General features: G+C 37.1%; 1 protein-coding gene across 1 annotated transcript in view; it reads right to left on the reverse strand.

The window, feature by feature from the left end:
- Positions 1 to 3703: 3703 nt before the first annotated feature.
- The window catches only part of KIF11 (kinesin family member 11), a 46121-nt gene continuing 32297 nt past the window's right edge, over positions 3704 to 17527 (reverse strand). Inside the window, exons 18-22 of the mRNA XM_024563442.3 lie at positions 13947 to 14226; positions 9980 to 10202; positions 8707 to 8855; positions 7887 to 8003; positions 3704 to 5998 (exon numbers count right to left, since the gene is read on the reverse strand). Coding sequence (XP_024419210.2) covers positions 5864 to 5998; positions 7887 to 8003; positions 8707 to 8855; positions 9980 to 10202; positions 13947 to 14226 — 904 coding nt within the window. The 3' untranslated portion in view covers positions 3704 to 5863. The remainder of the gene's footprint in view (positions 5999 to 7886; positions 8004 to 8706; positions 8856 to 9979; positions 10203 to 13946; positions 14227 to 17527) is intronic.

Genomic DNA, 17527 nt, shown 5'->3' on the forward strand with positions numbered 1-17527 from the left:
TCTGACCTTCCTACGAGTCTCAATGTGGCTTCTTCTGTAAATCCTTGGCTATAAAGTATCTCTTCAGTCTTCAGTTTGTTTTTCAGGACGATTGTTCTATAATTTAGTTTTAATTCCAGTTTGGTTATGGGAGGAAGTGAATGTATCTTCCAACTACTCCACTGCCATCTTGGATTCTCCTTAAACAACATTTTTAATGAAGATAAAATGGATTCATAAAAATATTCAATTAATTCTAATGGAGGCAGAAAAAGAGGAAACAGAAACAAAGAACAAACAAAATAAAAGATTACCTATTTAAACCTGATAATCACATAAGTGGTCTAAATAAACTAATTGAAAGAGCTTGTCAGATTGGGTAAAAAGCAACTATAGCCCTAGCTGGTGTGGCTCAGCGGACCGAGTGCCAGCCTATGAACCTGAAGGTCGCCGTTCGATTCCTAGTCAGGGCACGTGCCTGGGTTGCGGGCCAGGTTTCCAGTTGGGGGTGTGCAAGAGGCAACTGATTGATGTATCTCTCACACATTGATATTTCTCTACCTCTTTCTTCCTCCCTCCCCATCTCTCTAAAAAGTGAATAAAATCTTTTACAAAAAAGCAATTATAATCTATCTATAAGTAACCCACTTCACATAGTTTCTTTATAATTAAAAGCAAAAAAAAAGAGAAAATGAGGTACTATGTAAACACAAATCAAAAGAAAGCTGGAGTATCTACATTAATATAAAAGGTGACTTTAGAACAAAAAGTATCACCAAGGATAAAGGACATAACATACTGATCAAGGGGTCAACTCAATGGAAAGAACTACAGGGTTATTTTTTAAAGGAGTATAAACAGATGTGTTTTATGGGCACACAATGTATACATTTTTTCCCTTTTTTGATATTTTTGTTTTATTTTTAATACATTTAAACTATGGCATGAGTTTAAGAACTATTTTCTCTCTGCTAGTTAATTCTACCTACAATATTGATGACTCTATGATTCTATTACCTCTTCTTCAGTAGATGATAAGAATCCCCTTATATGGTGAATGGCTTTTATTTTTAGGTCAAATCACATAATAGAAAAGGATTTTAAGACTATATTGGTGATCGTTTTGCCATGTATGCAAGTATTAAATCATGTTTGTACAGTTGAAAATCACATGGTATATGCAAGTGCACCTCATTTAGTATGTTCACAATGTTGTACAACCACATTTATCTAGTTCCAACACATTCTCAACATCCCAAAAGAAACCACCACTCATTAGCAGTCAGCTCTTTTCCCCCCTTCAGTCAGTTTTGGCAAACACCAATCTGTTTCTGTGGATTAGCCTATTCTGGATATTCCATTTAAACAGAATACAATATATGAACTTTTGCATCTGTCTTCTTTTACTTAGCATTGTGTTCAAAATTCATCCACACGGTAGCATGTATCCATACTTCATTTTTATAATAATTAATAGTATATATTGTATTTACCACCGTTTATCCATTCATATGTTAATGAACACTTAGGTTGTTTGTACCATTTAACTGCTGTGAAAGTGCCGCTGTAAACATTTGTGTGGAAATTATCGTGGATAATTTTTTTCTTTTCTCTTGGGCAGACACCTAGGAGTGGAATTGCTGGATCATGTGGTGATTGTTTCACGTCTATAGGAACCACCAAGCTTTTCCAGTGCTTGAGCCATTTTTCATTCCCACAATGTATACCAACTTTTTTTTCTCCATAGCTATCCTTGTGGATATGAAGTAGTGTCTCGTTGTGCTTTTGATTTGCACTTCCCTAAAGACTATACTCATTGCTTTCAAGATTGTTTTCAACTTCTGACAGTTTGATTATGTCTTGTGGATCTCTCTGATTTATCCTACTTGGTTTGTTGAGCTTCTTGGATGTATAGATTCAAGTAATTTAACAAATTTTCAGCCAGTATTTCTTCAAGTATCCTTTCTGCCCCTTTCTCTCCTTCTGGTACTCCCTTTCTGCAAATGTTGGTATGTTTGTGTCCCCTAGGTGGCTTAGGCTCTATTTTTCCTTTATACTTTTTTTCTTTCTGCTCCTCCAATTGGACATTTTCAATTAACCTACCTTCAAGTTCATTGGCTCACATCTATTGGAACATTCTGGTGACTTTTCATTTCAATTATAGCTTTCAGCTCTAATTGAATTCCCTTTAAGTTTCTTTATTGATATTCTCTGTGTTGAAACATTGTTCTCCTGGATTCCTGCAACTCTGTATTTGAGTCAGTTAAAGCACAATGTCTGTGCTTCCACAGGGATGGTTCATGTAATTCCTCCTTTGAATGGGCTGTACTTTGCTTCTTTGCACGCTTCTTAGTTTATGGTTGAAATTAAAACATTTTGATTATAATGTGACTCTGGAAATCAAGGTTTTTTCATGCCTCAGGGTCTGTTTCTGTTGCTATGAACTGTGGCTCTAATACATTTAGTGACTTTACTAAACTACTTTTTGCTGAAGTCTCAATTCTTTGACTTATATAGTCACTGAAGTCTTCCTTTTGCTTGTGGTCAGCTAGTGTTGTTGACAGAGATTTTCTTGAACACCAGGGGCCAAAAAAATAAGTAAAACAAAAATTTTTAAAAAGAAAAAGATCCTCCCAGTCTTTGCATATTGCCCATGTTGAAGCACACCTTCAATGCTTAGGCAGGCCATTTTCAATCTGCCATAGCCTTCCCTTCCTTCTTGTACTGATCCGAGGTATCAGCCAGCAGTAAAAGCTTAGAGCCGTCTCAGGTCTCTTCTAAGCATGCAACTTGGCCTGAACATAAAGGGCTTTCTCAATTTACCAGTACACCGTGGTTTTTGTGTGGCCTATTTTCCTTTAAGAATTCTCTTACATTTCTTCAAGATTTAGGCACTCCTTTATTTACTTCAGTCGTAATCTTTTGTCCCAGGTGGCAGCATTGTTCATTTGCCTTAACAATATTAAAGAAATGCCTGCCACTTTCCCCGAGTTCTGAGTTAGATGAAACAGGCCAGTGCCTTGCTTCACTTCAGTCCTTCACGCAGCCCAGATAGGTGAGAACAATTTTTTGAGATCGCATCTGCTTCCTTGCAACCAGGAACCAATGTCTCACTCCAAACACATGGGTTGCTGTCCATCTTCAAGATCACCTTAGAGATGGGAATGGAACAAGGGCAAGTAAAACACCAAAAAGCTTTGCTAGTTTTTAGCTCTCCTTTTCCTTGATCCAGCATTTAATTGGTTGTTGTAAATCTTTGTTTGCCAGAATTCTGACAAAGTTGTTTCTCTTTTACCTCTGAAGAGGAATGGGTCCTTGAAGCTATCTACTTACTCTATTTTTGCCAATGGTTATTTTTTGACATTGTACATGTAAATTTGTAGAGCTACTTTAAGGCTCTGGATGCTTAAATTCTCCAGAGATTTGTTTTTACCTCTGTGAGAGAGTTAAACAAGTTGCATGGGCATCCCTAAATAACCTTCAAACAGTCAGGGAATGAGGTGACTTAAAGATAGACATCAGGCCCTGTGAGGACTAATCTATTTCTCATTACTCTTATACCAAGATGTAGCCCTTTATAGAGTGGAATGGAAAGCCTGGGATTTTACCAAGGCCGTCTTCCTTGGTGGTTCCTGTATAGAAGTTTATTTAAGGAATTTTAATACAATTTGCTTAGCTCTAAAAACATACCCATTTTCAAGTAAGAAATAATGGGGCACGCAAGTTTAACATAGAAACCAAATTTATTAATCATGGGTTTACTGAGGGCCAGTTTATCTTATTAGATATTATCCATAGCTTACATTGACATCTGATTTTGTAAAGAAATACCATTTTTATAAAGAGAATACTTCTGCAAGGTAAATTTATTCCTCAAAGTAAGCACATTTTCTAATTCTCCAATAGAGTTTGATTTTACTTGGCTATCAAATTTATACCTCTCTAAATTTATGTTTAACATGGGCACATAATTTATTCTTTGTACATACAGTAGTCACCCCTAACCCACAGGGAAAATATTCCCACCCCCGGTGGATGCCTAAAACCATGGATAGTACCAAATGTAATCAACTTCAACTCTGCCAGAAATGTGGTAGCAACTCCACCAGCAGACACAGCCTCTCCAGTAATTTTTACATTTTTCAGTCCAAACCTATTCCTGAATAGGTAACCGTCCCTGACTTGCAGTAAATAACAGTATTATTCACTTCAGAAGATCCCTTAAATTTAAGGTGTTCGTGTATGCTCAATGTTTTCTGGCATATTTGCCGTTCATGTCCTCTATCCACAAACTGCATGCCTTTTCTGTCTCAGCTAAGCATTTATTGCACACTGTGGCCATCATTTTTGCAGTTTGAGGTGCAAGAGTAAAACTAGCACAAATTTCTTTTCCCTCATTCACAATTTCACAGACAGAAAATTTCTTCTTACTGTAGGTCTTAGCAACCTCAGAATATGGTTTTTTCCTTATGTTGAGAACTTTCATTTTTTTACTTAAAGGATGCACTTTCCGGCTTCTTTTTAACATAACCAAATTGCCAGCACCGGTACCCTTACATTTGGGGGGCATGAAGTAAAATGAGGTTACCTGAACATGAGCACTGCTGCACCGCAATAATCCGATAAGGGAGGCTCCTCCCGGCTAACAGGCCAGGAGCGTGCACAGGGTGGAGATGCTGGATGAAGATGACTCACATCCCGGGTGGGATGGAGTAGGGCGGCGCAAGATTTCACCATGCTGCTCAGAAAGATGTGCAATTTAAAACTTATGAATTGTTTATTTCTTAAATTTTCCATTTAACATTTTTGGACCGTGGTTAACTGTCGATAACTGAAACCACAAAGCAAAACTGTGGATAAGGGGGGACTATTTAACTCTTCCTAAATGTTCTGGTTGTTCATGCTGAAATATCTCAACTTCCAGAAATTTGGTTGTCAGATCAAAATTGCCAGAGCTGTTTTAAAGGTTAATGTTTCAATACAAAATATATACATGTACACATTTTATTATATACAAAGAACAATACAAAGTTTCATCAGGTAAACAAAGGAATACAAATTATAATCATAATTAATAACTCAAAAAGCCCTTAAACCACTGTGACTTTCTGCACAAGACATGGGCATTATGGCGGGGTTGCACAGCCATTCAGAGGTCTAGGTAGATCTCCCATAATAACAAGAACTCTGTGGAGACTCATGTGTTTGGCCTCATAAAGGAATTAAATGCGTTCGTTCATGTCTACAGGGGTACAAATTAAAAATATTGAAAAGATCTTCTAGGGTTGTTTATTGTTGGCAGTGATTCTAGAGATAACAACAGAAAGCTGTTAAAGGTATCCAGGTAAAATTCTGACTATCTTATAATAATAACAATGGATACCACTCTGGAACTCTACAAATGGTTTACTGACAAATAAAATGGGAGCAATTGAGCTAAGAAGGCAGAATGAAAAGTCTAGGAAGGAGGCAAGCAAATATAGACATAATTCAATCATACCAAAAAAAAAAAAAAAAAGAGAGAAGGTCCTTCCCAAGACCAGCTACTGGTGATCTTTATAAGTTCAATCCTAGAACAACAGTGAAGCTTCTGTATATTTGCTATTTAGTAATAGACAACAATATTTCCATTTGTTATAAAAAGACAGTTTTATATCAAAAGCTAGAAATACTTATTCAAGGAAAATTCCAAATGAAACCCAACTTAACATATAGTGAACTACAGACGGATGACAGAAAAAATGAGTAGACACATTAAATGCAAGTAAATTTACAGTATTGCCTTGATGTTTTCTATTGTTTTTAATCTATACACAAGGCTCACGTTCTGGGGTTATGGGTTTTAGATTTCAATTTCCTTAAAAATAAAATCAAAACCCTTAAGTTAACTAAGATTCATCTGGGCTCGTAGAGGTAATCTGCTCTTTGTAACAGATTGCTCGGTAGTTTCTTCAACTTTAGACCTCTCCACTGGATTAATGCCTTTATTTTCTTTGTCTTTTCCATGTGATTTTTTATGCTGTGGATTTAAGGGGAGAAATTAGGTCAGTATAAAGTAACATTTAACACATATTAGCTATACTCTATTTTCAAAGTTCTCTGGATTATAGGAAAGAAATTAAATGTGAAGAACTTCCAAAAAGGCTCAGCACCAACTTGAACCAACAATCTAGCAAGTAGAAAAGAATGCCTGCTTCATTTACCACCAATGGAAGGAGTGGGGTAAAAGAATATCACTTTTCTGTATGATATTCCAAGGCATAATTACAAATTTCACTGTAGTACAGTGATCCTCAACAGGGAGCAGTTTTGTCCCTCATCCCCCATCTTAGGGGACATTTCAATGTCTGAAGACATTTATGGTTGTTAAAACTAGGGGGCAGAAGCCAGGGATACTGGGAAACATATAGGACACAGCACACAGGACAGGCCACCACAACAAAGGACTGTCCAGCTCAAAATGCCAATAGTGCTGCTGTGAAGAAACCCTGTAGGGAAACAGATTTGCTATCAGCACCCCCACCACCAAAAGGCAATACTGCTTTAAGCATTTAAAGAAGCAATACTTCTTTAAGCATACTGCTTAAAGAATCTGATGTATGGGGTACCTTAAGACACTTTTTTAAAAACTATATTTTATCTTTTATTTAAACTCATTTCATATTTCTCACTTGGGAACTTATATTTTATTGGAACCCTTATACTTGCTGTAAGAGGTGGTCGGCAATCATTGTAGGCCCAGTCATCAAGGCTGAGACAAACATGACCTACTTTAGAGTTTTAAACCCAGAAAACTTCTCCCCATCAGAAGGCTATCAGGGGAAAAAAACTTTCGGACTTCAGCTAATGGTCTAAAATCCAATCCCAAATCTTTCCCAGTACTGTAGGGACTTCCTCACAACTGAACCAATAAGCCTGGCCTTCAAAATGCCTTGAACAGTAATAATGAATGGATTTTCAAACAGTAATTAACTTCTTTTAACTTTCCCCCTTTTCTTAACTTTGTAAGATAGAAGAGAGGGTTGAAAATGAAATATATAGAGAATCTTCTACTAGGAAAAAATAAAGCAAAAGTAAGAATTTGAGGATAAAATTGCCTAAGTCAGGCAGAGAGGAATTTAACAGAATCTGAGCTAGAACTTTTAACAGCTTAAATTAGGGATGGAATCTTTGGAATTTGGTGGAAAGACCCATAAGTCCGTTAAAGATGAGAATAAGCATATACATATGAGAAGCAGCACTATAACTGTAAAATGGAGACATCACTGTGCTATGTAATGAAATTTTTATTTCACAGACTTAGGCTCTTATCTTCAAAACATAGGGAAAGGTTCTAGGCAGTTCATAGTGCCATAATCCCAAAAGTGTTTAAAAAGGGGTAGGAGACTTCATAGGATTTACACAGGATTTAATCCTACAAGATCAAGGTAGATGAGGAGCTCAGGAAACAAGGAGGAATAATTAACAAGAGCAAAGCCTCAGGCAGAAAAAATCACTAATATAACCTAAGAGGCCATTGGTCTCTCAATCTTCTAAGCCCTCATAGCCTTCAAAGTCTGACTATGGGCAGAGATAGACTCCAGGACTCCCACCTCAAAGGTGGAGGGAAGAGCAGTGACTGTTCTCAGCATCCATTCTGAGTAAGTAGGAAGCAGAAAAAGGGCAGTTGCAGTTACCAACTGAAGATGGAGATTAAGTCAAATTTTGCCTTTATCCTACAGAAAAGCCCTGAACAATGATCTAATTTGTGTAATTAACTTAAATCAGAGAAGTTCACAAGCCATTCCAAAGGAATGACTGAAAATATTTCGTTATTCCACCTATCAAGAGTAATACGTTTATGTTAAACAGCAAATGACTGACACACCAGACGTAAAAGGGTTATCTGATAGGATATAACCAGGTACCTGGAAAAATGGAACCCCACCACTTGATGAACAATCCACACTGGCATCTACAGATGGCTCCTGACTTAGAGGTTCTTCTAGAGTGTGCTCCAGAACTGCCTTTTCTTCATCTGAGTCCTGAAATAAGAAGCAGGATGAGTGATTAAGTCCAAGGGCTTAAAAATCTTCCCAAAAGTAAAGGCAACTTTCTCCTTGGAAAATAACACATGATCCACTGTATAAAAGTTTACGCTTATTAATAAATTAGTAAACAAAATTAGTAAAAAGTCTACAAAGTAATTAAAATAATCCCTAATATGTTCTCATACAGACAAGTACCTAAAATAAAATGTGAAAAGTGGTATTCTCAGAATAATGGGATTATAGTTTCTTTTTTATTTTCTTCTTTTCACTTTGTGATTTCCCAACTATTCTATAATTACTATACTTCAGAGCACAAATTGTGGAGCTCATCTAGGTTCTAAAACCAACTGCATCCTTATAGCTGGGGACAACATAACTTAGTTTCCTCACCTATAAAATGTACATAGTACTAGCATCTACCTCATAGGGTTATTCAGAGAATTGAGTAAATACATTGTAAAGCGCTTAGAACAACAGTGTCTGGCATATAAGCACAACATAAATATTAGATATGATTATTATCCAGTAGTCTAATTAAAAAATGTCCAGATTAAAAGAAACAGGCTTAATGGTCAGACAACTGTTATAAATGAGAGACAGGGCAGGATTGAAGGGCAAAGAATAAACTTTTCACATGAAGTCGATGACACCAAGAGCTTATGGGAGAGTTCTAAAATTTTGATGTTTTAAAATTTACCTGACTGCTGTCTTCTTTGTTTTCTGGACAGCTTATCATCGTTAACAGCTCAGGCTGTTTCCTTTTCAACTGATCAAGGAGCTGTTCGCGTGGTTCACTTCTCACCAGTGTTGATGGGTATAAGTAATTTTTCCTCTGTGGTGTTGTACCTTTAGTAGACATCATTTAAGCATGAAAAATTGAAGAGTGGGATATGAATAAGATTTTTTTTTTAATGCTACAACTTATACTATTAGTCTTGTCACCTATCAGGCATATATTGCTTACAACTATTAAATAATATTTCCTAACTTGACAACTGATCTTAAATAGATACAACTGTTTTCAAAACATGAAACTTTATATCTCTGAGGCTGTACAGAAGATGTGTCATAGGCAGCATTAGTGGAATAAAAGCAGTTTTCCCAACTTGATCACACTGACAGGAATAACCATTTCATATAAATTTGACAGGAACTAAATATTAACCAGTTACATTTCTTTATAATGAACTCATGCTCTCATAATTTACATGGGCAGTTTGCCTTTCTGCTTAACATTTGTATTCCTAATTTTATTGAAAACGGGACAAAAATATTATAGGACTCTTAGAGAAAAAGTGAACTAATACTTAGCAAAAATCTTTTTTAATTGCCTCTAAAACAGACTCTCAAATGTAATGTATATACCATAATGTTTACTGAATTTTTAGTAAATTTCCAGAATATGCAACCATTACCGCAATCCAATGAATTTACCACAATCCCATGAGTAAGTCAGTCACTCATCTTATGCTAACTAGCTTGTTATACCTCCCAAAATGGTGATTCATAAATGCCAATCTAATAGCCCATGACAAAATGAGAGGTACACATATGAAAATGCACAATATGGTGAGCTTTGCATTAAACTAGATTTATTTAATTGCATTCCTCTAATTTTTATATGAACAAAAAATAGAGGAATGTAATTAAATAAATCACAGTGCTAGACAGATGGTTGGTTGCTTTGCTTTGTTTTTAAAATGTCTCCAATAACAATGCCAGTTTCTTTAATGTTTGTAAAATTTGCTGAATTGTGATGCCCATGTTTCTAGGAGTATACATCACCTGTATCATGACATCTGATGCTGCATTAAAGCTACTTTACAGTTCCCATTTTTCCACATTTGAGTTGATTACATGTGGTAAATTCCTATCAGGCAATGGCAGGACCTAGTTTTTCAATATATCTGGCAAGGTACAAGGTTGAATTTAACTTCAAAACATTAATAATTCTATTTCCCCTTAAGTACCTGTTGGGATATCCAGTTTAAGATCCTGATGTAGAAAGCAATTAAGCTTAGTCAAACCAATTTTTATGTTTTCATTAAGTTCTAGACTCTGTGCCATTAATTTTTCTTCATCCATATTTATCTGACCAAGAAAAATGTTACGCTGTTTCACATTAGCTGCTTCCTGTCCACTTAATTTTTCAGTAATCTTTGAACATGAAGCGTCACAACCTTGGTTTACAGCCTGTAAATGATGCAAATGCGCTTTTATTACTAAAAATCAAAGTTGTCATTGCTTTATTCAATATACCATTTCCCCTTACCTTGAAATTTTCCATAAAAAGTTTTTAAAACATAAGCAAAAGTATAGAGAATATAATTAATCCCCCTGTATTCACTTCCCAGACTCAATGTTTATCATCAAATGGGTTATAGCTCAAAACGATTGGCCATTTACTCCATCTCCCCTCAGGGTTATTTTGAAACAAACCCAGTATCATTTCATCCATTTACTTCAACATACATCTCTAAGAGTTAAGAGCTTTTTAAGACTATTCTCACATCAAAATAATTTACCAGTTGGGGAGGGGTGGGGGAAAAGGCAGAAAAAAACAATTAAAAAATGTTAAAAAATAATTTAACAGTGATTTCTTTATGTCAAATGTCTAATCAGCATTCAAATTTCACCAGTTGTCAAGTGTTTTTCAGTTGTTTGTTTGAATCAGAATTTATTACATTTGGTTGATATGCCTTAAGTAAGTCCTGTATAATTTATCATGCAAACTGGAATATTCTTCAGAGTGAAAGGACCATTCTTAATAATTCCCCCCAGTGCAAAAGATGTGAAACAAGGACTATCCCAGGCAAACTAGGACTTAAGGCCACCTAGTCTTTCTTCTTTGTTTTTTAATCCTCACCGGAGGATGTTTTCTAATTGATTTTTTAGAGAGGGAGAGGCAGAGAAACATTGATGTGAGAGAGAAACATTTACTGGTTGCCTCCCCCATGCACCTGGACCAGGGATTGAACTGGAAACCTAGGAATGTGCCCTGGGAATCAAACCCACAATCTTTCAGTTACAGGACAATGTTCCAAACAACTGAGCCACACCACCTAGGGAAAGACCATCTAGTCTTAATCTTTCGATACAGGTTCATTCTTGAATCTGTATCATTCTTGAACCTGTATCATACTTTTCTCCTTGAAAAAAACTTTTGCTGTTGAAGAAATCCTTTGTTCTAAGGAATATCTCAAATTCTAGATTTGGTCAATTGCAACCCTATGCAGTATTTTCATATTTATCTGTCCTCTATTTTCTACAAACTAATTAGACCCAAAGGCTTGATCTAAATTAGGCTTAATTATTTTGGCAAGAACATTTCATAGCTGGTACTGAAAGCAGGTAATACTTGGTTGTATCTTTTATGTTAAGATTAAGCAGTAGAGGGAACCAAGATGGCGGCATAGGTAGACACACTGTGCCTCCTCGCACAACCAGAACTGACAGAAAATCAAACGGCAAGGAAGTCCAACACCAAGGAAATAAAAAATAAACATTCATCCAGACCGGTAGGAGGGGCAGAGACGGGCAGCCGGGGCGGAGAGGACTCGCGTGGCTGTGGCGGGACTGAGACTGGCGGAGTGTGGGACGAATGGGGCAGGCAGTCAGACCACTGGCAGACCCTGCGGCCCCACATTCGTGCAGATAAACCGAGAGGGCCGGACTCAGAGTGGGGGAGAATGGGGCAGGCAGAGCGGCGGGTAGCACCCCGCGGCCCCACATTCGTGCACAGATAAACCGGACAAACGGCGGGGAGCAAAGCAGACCGCACAACCCAGGGCTCCAGCACAGGGAAATAAAGCCTCAAACCTCTGATTGAAAACGCCCGTGGGGGTTGAGGCAGCAGCAGGAGAAACCCCCAGCCTCATAGGAGAGGTCATTGGAGAGACCCACAGGGGCTTAGAGGGTGCACAAGCCCACCCACTCGGGAGCCAGCACCAGAGGGCCCCAATTTGATTGTGGGTAGCGGAGGGAGTGACGAAATCTGGTGGAGAGTAGAGCGGGCGCCATTGCTCCCACTCGGCCCCTCCCCCACGTACAGCATCACAGGGCAGCAACCAGTGTTACCCCGCCCTGGTGAACACCTAAGGCTCCGCCCCTTTAAGTAACAGATGCGCCCAGACAAAAAAAAAAAAAAAAAAGGCCCAAATGACAGAACACTTCAAAGCTCCAGAAAAAATACAACTAAGCGAGGAAGAGATAGCCAACCTATTTGATGCACAGTTCAAAACACTGGTTATTAAGACGCTCACAGAATTGGTTGAATTTGTTCGAAAACTAGATGAAAAAATGAAGGCTATGCTACGAGAAACAAAGGAAAATGTACAGGGAACCAATAGTGATGCAAAGGAAACTGGGACTCAAATCAACGGTGTGGACCAGAAGGAAGAAAGAAACATCCAACCAGAAAAGAATGAAGAAACAAGAATTTGGAAAAATGAGGAGAGGCTTAGGAACCTCCAGGACAGCTTGAAACGTTCCAACATCCGAATTATAGGGGTGCCAGAAGGAGAAGAGGAAGAACAAAAAATTGAAAACTTATTTGAACAAATAATGAAGGAGAACTTCCCCAGTCTGGCAAAGGAAATAGACTTCCAGGAAGTCCAGGAAGCTCAGAGAGTCCCAAAGAAGCTGGACCCAAGGAGGAACACACCAAGGCACATCACAATTACATTCCCCAAGATTAAATAGGAGAGAATCTTAGAAGCAGCAAGAGAAAAGGCACAGTTACCTACAAAGAGGTTCCCATACTCTCTCCTTCTAAAATCAATAAATAAAAAAATTTTTTTACAAGATTTATCAGTCATTTTGGGTGTGGTCACCCAAACATTTGCCAGGATAGAACAGATTCCTTATTGTTTGGTATGACAAGATCTCTAGGCTCATCTGGTACATTTCCTGCTGCCAATCTAAAATCCGCTATTTTTCCATTTTACCCTGGTTCATTTTAGTGAAAATAGCTTATACAGCATAAAATACTTAAATTCTTTTACCTAATAATTCCTAAGAATATTAGTGAAATCTTGTTATTGCAGAGAAAGAAAAAGGAAGCCAACAAAGCGTTCATGCAAGTGTTAAGTTCAAGCAAGCTCACAAACCTATCAAGTACTCTTTGAGCAACCAGAACAACATTCTAAATACTTAAAAGCAATACCAAATTTGAATCTACTAAAGCAAAGTAGCCTTGGATGGTGTGGCTCTGTGGATTGAGCACCGGGCCTGTGAAGCAAGGGGTCGCTGGTTCAATTCCCAGTCAGGGCATATGCCTGGGTTTCAGGCCAGATCCCCAGTAAGGGGCGTGTGAGAGGCAACCACACATTAATGTTTCTCTCCCTCCCTCCTCTTCTTTTTAAAAATAAATAAATAAAATGTTTAAAAAAAAAAGAAAAGAAAAGTAAAAAGCACCCTAGCTGGTGTGGCTCAGTGGTTTGAGTACCAGTCTGAGAACCAAAGATTTGCCGATTTGATTCCTAGTCAGGGTACATGCCTGGGTTGTGGGCCAGGTCCCCAGTAGGGGCACGTGAGAGGCAACCACACATTGGTGTTTTTCTTCCTCTCTTTCTCCCTCCCTTCCCCTCTAAATATAAAAAACTCTTAAAAAAAAAAGAGAGAAAAGTGAAAAACATATATAAACGGAAGATTATATACCAAAAGGCAGAGTGCCCTTAACTGAAGGAACTAACAAGTCAAAAACCAAGAGCAGATACAGATCAGACAAACGTTAAATAATTTTGAGATCTAGGAGACATATACATGAAACAAGATCATGGATAAGTATACCAACTATAATACACTTAAAAATTTAAGTCACTCATTATTATATTTTTAAATGTCATTTGTTTTGAAACCAATTCTTAGCCAAGAATACTTAATTTTTTGATTATCACTATTCACCCCAAAATTAGGTTTCAATTACAAAGTTATTACCTCCAATAAGTTCTGAATTTCCTCTTCCCTTTTATTTAAGCAAGATAGCCACTGTTCAGAAAAACAAAGTATGCTTGTGTCCAGAGCTTCACATCTCTGTTCAGTCTCTTGAGATGTTATTTCAAGGTTGCTATTGAGTTTATCACAGTGTTTTGCACACTCTTCAACCAACTGTGTACCTTTTTGGTTGAAATGTCTGAGTTCCTGTGATAGGTCATCACAATCAGCACAGAATTTTGTACTGTGAGAAGTTGTTTTGCAGATTATATCCTTAGATTTCCTATAAGAAAAGAGAACAACATTGTTAAAATAGAAAACTAAGACTCAAAGGATACACAACTTGCCCAAGATTACACAGATCAAACCCAGGCAGCCTGGCTCCAGAGCCCACGTTCTTAATCAGTCTTCAACACTGAGAAGGGATGCTTTGGCCAGTGCCTTTTCATAGCAGACTGATATCATATCTGCTATTAGATGACCTTTGGAAATATCTTTTCTCATAAAGCCTCTCTCATCCTCCTCCAGATATGATGCTTCATTTGTACTTCTTAGATTATTAACTATACAATTATTAAAATGAAATCTGTCTATGTGTTTTATTCCCCCTATTATATTATGTTATTTAAGAGCATCATCTACAGCCTCTAGTCTAGTCCCCAAACTGTCCAGTCAAGTCATTCTGTTCTTAAGTAGTTTTGCCTTGCTTATAACATAAGTCATAAAAATTATAAATCTTATAAAACAAAAGTCAACTATAAAGTATTCTAATTAAAAGGAATGATATTGGTATGTGACCAACTTATGTACTGTGTGCTCTAAAGCACAGAGAGTACACAGAAACATAACCCTGATATAAAACTAATGTTTGTTAGAACATATATTTAAAACCCATTGGTGGCTTCCTTCTCTCAATAAAGCTTCCTACAATAGCATTCAAAGTCATCATATAGCACCACGGAACTAAACTTTGGGGAATGAAAGTTACCCTCTACTACCACTAGGTGACACACCATGTGAGTAAGAAAACATGTGAAAAACAAAAGTTCAACCCTAGATTAAGTAGAAATGATAGAGAAAAAATTTTAAGTGGTAAATTTGAAGACTACCAACACAAATCTGTCCCCTTAAGGAATCACAATCTAGTAGAAAGATGAAATTTATTCATAAGTGACTACAAACTATGACAATAAATGGCAAAGGCAGTGGGCCTCAAACTTCAGTACACATAACTGTCATCTAGATTCCTGGGCCCTGCTCCTGATTAATTCTTTGACCTGTAGACAATGCCAGGAAGATAGGAAAAATGACTTGCCTAAACCTTAAAGAAAGTATACCATAGTTCCCTTCCCATTTCAATCTATCCCTTTAAAGCTACGGAATAAGCCTGAAATCCTTCAGTCTAGATGCTAGGAAAACAAAGTAGGGAAACACTTTCAAGGTTCAGATCCTAGAAGGAAAAATTCAAAACAGAACATGATATAATGAACAGTACCAACAATAGGACTGAACAACAGATGAGAGGATTCAGTAGTAAGATAGCTGGTAGGCCCAATGCTACAGCAGCACTGTCCAACAGATAATAACAGGAACCACACGTGCAGTTTAAAACCTTATAGAAAGCAACAAATGAACAAAAACGAACAAAAAACCTCACAGACACAGACAATAGCATGGTGGTTACCAGAGGGTAAGTGGGTGGGGAGAGGCTGAAGAGGGTAAAAGGGTCACAATACATGGTGACAGGAGTCTTCACTTGGGTAGTGAGCCCACAATGCAATAGACAGATGATGTATTTTAGAATTGCACATAAAACTTATATAATCTTATTAACCAATGTCACCAAATTTAGTAACATTTAAAAAACTAGTATTCCTAGCAGTCATATTAAAAAAGAAAATAGAAAACCAATCAGAGTAATAATGTATTGGGTGTACATAGAATATGTAAAATATATAAAGATAAGGCATAAGAAACGTGGAGGAATTGGAAATATACTGTTATAATGCCCTTTCATTACACATGAAACAGCAAATTATTTGAAGGTGGATTAAAATTATTTCAAAATGTTTATTATATTTTTGACCTAGCAATCCAATTTCTGGGAATATATCCTGAGAAACCTGAAACACTAATACAAAAGGACATACACACCCCTATGTTCACTCCAGTGTTATATACAATAGCCAAGATCTGAAACAGTCCAGATGATTGGATAAAAAAGCTGTGGTACATTTACACGACAGAATACTATGAGGCCATAAAAAAGAAGGAAACCTTACCTTTTGTGACAGCATGGATGGACCTTAAGATTATTATGCTAAGTGAAACAAGCCAGTCAGAGAAAGAAAAATAACATATGCTATCACTTACATGTGGAATCTAATGAACAAAATAAACTGATAAACAAAATAGAAACAGAGGCATGGATACCTGGAAGACTGGCAGCTGTCAGAACGCATGGGGGTTGGAGGACTGGATAAAATAAGGTGAAGGGATTAGCCAAAAAACACACATACATAACACACAGACACAGGCAACACTGTGGTAACAGCAAGAGAGAAAGAAGGTGAGGGCTAGGTGGATTGGAAGTGGGCAAAGTGGAGGAAAATGAGTACAGAAAGAGACTTTGCTTGGGGCGGTGGGCACATGATGCAGTGTGCAGGTCATGTTTTATTGAGTTGTACACTTGAAACCTATATGCTTTTGCAAACTAATATCACCCCAATAAATTCAATTAAAAATGTTTATAATTAATCCTAAAAAAAACTTAGAAAGTAATTTTAAAAGCGTAACTGATAAATCAATGGAAAAGATAAAATGAAAACAAAAATGCTCAACTTAAATTAGGAATGGGAAAATGGAAACAAACCACAAACATTGCAACAAAGAGAAAATAGCAAAATGGTAGATTTTAACCTAACTATATCAATTCTTTAATGAGAATGGTCTAAACACACCTGTTAAAAGTCACATTGTGAAATTTGATGAAAAAACAAGACCCAATTATGTTATCTATAGGAAATCCACTTTAAATATAAATACTTAGGCCAAAGTAAAAGAATGAAGAAGATAAATTATTATGCAAATAGCTGAAGTACTTATTAATTTCAGACAAAGTAGACTTCAGAATGAGGAAGATTATCAGGTATAAAAAATACATTACATAATCATAAAGGGGTCAATTCTCCAAGACATACCAACCCTAAGTGTGTATACATCTAACAATAAAATATCACATGAAGCAAAAACTGATAGAATTGATAAGAGAAACAGACAAATCCACAATTATAGTTGGAGATAGATACAGAAAACATTCTGATGGTTGCCAGCTCGAAATGGGGTTGGAGGCATTGATGCAAAAGGTGAAGGGATTAAGTACAAATTGGTAGTTACAGAATAGTCATGGGGATATGAAGGGAATGTATAGGAAATAGAGTAGCCAAAGAACATATATGCATGACCCATGGACAAGGACAACGGTGTGGGGATTGCCTGAGGGAGTGCATGGGGGGAGTGGAACTGAGAGGAGGGGGACACAGGGGGGGAAGTTGGGACAACTATAATAGCATAAATAAAATATA

This window comes from Desmodus rotundus, chromosome 4 (assembly GCF_022682495.2).
Source record: "Desmodus rotundus isolate HL8 chromosome 4, HLdesRot8A.1, whole genome shotgun sequence".
NCBI classification, from domain to species: domain Eukaryota; kingdom Metazoa; phylum Chordata; class Mammalia; order Chiroptera; family Phyllostomidae; genus Desmodus; species Desmodus rotundus.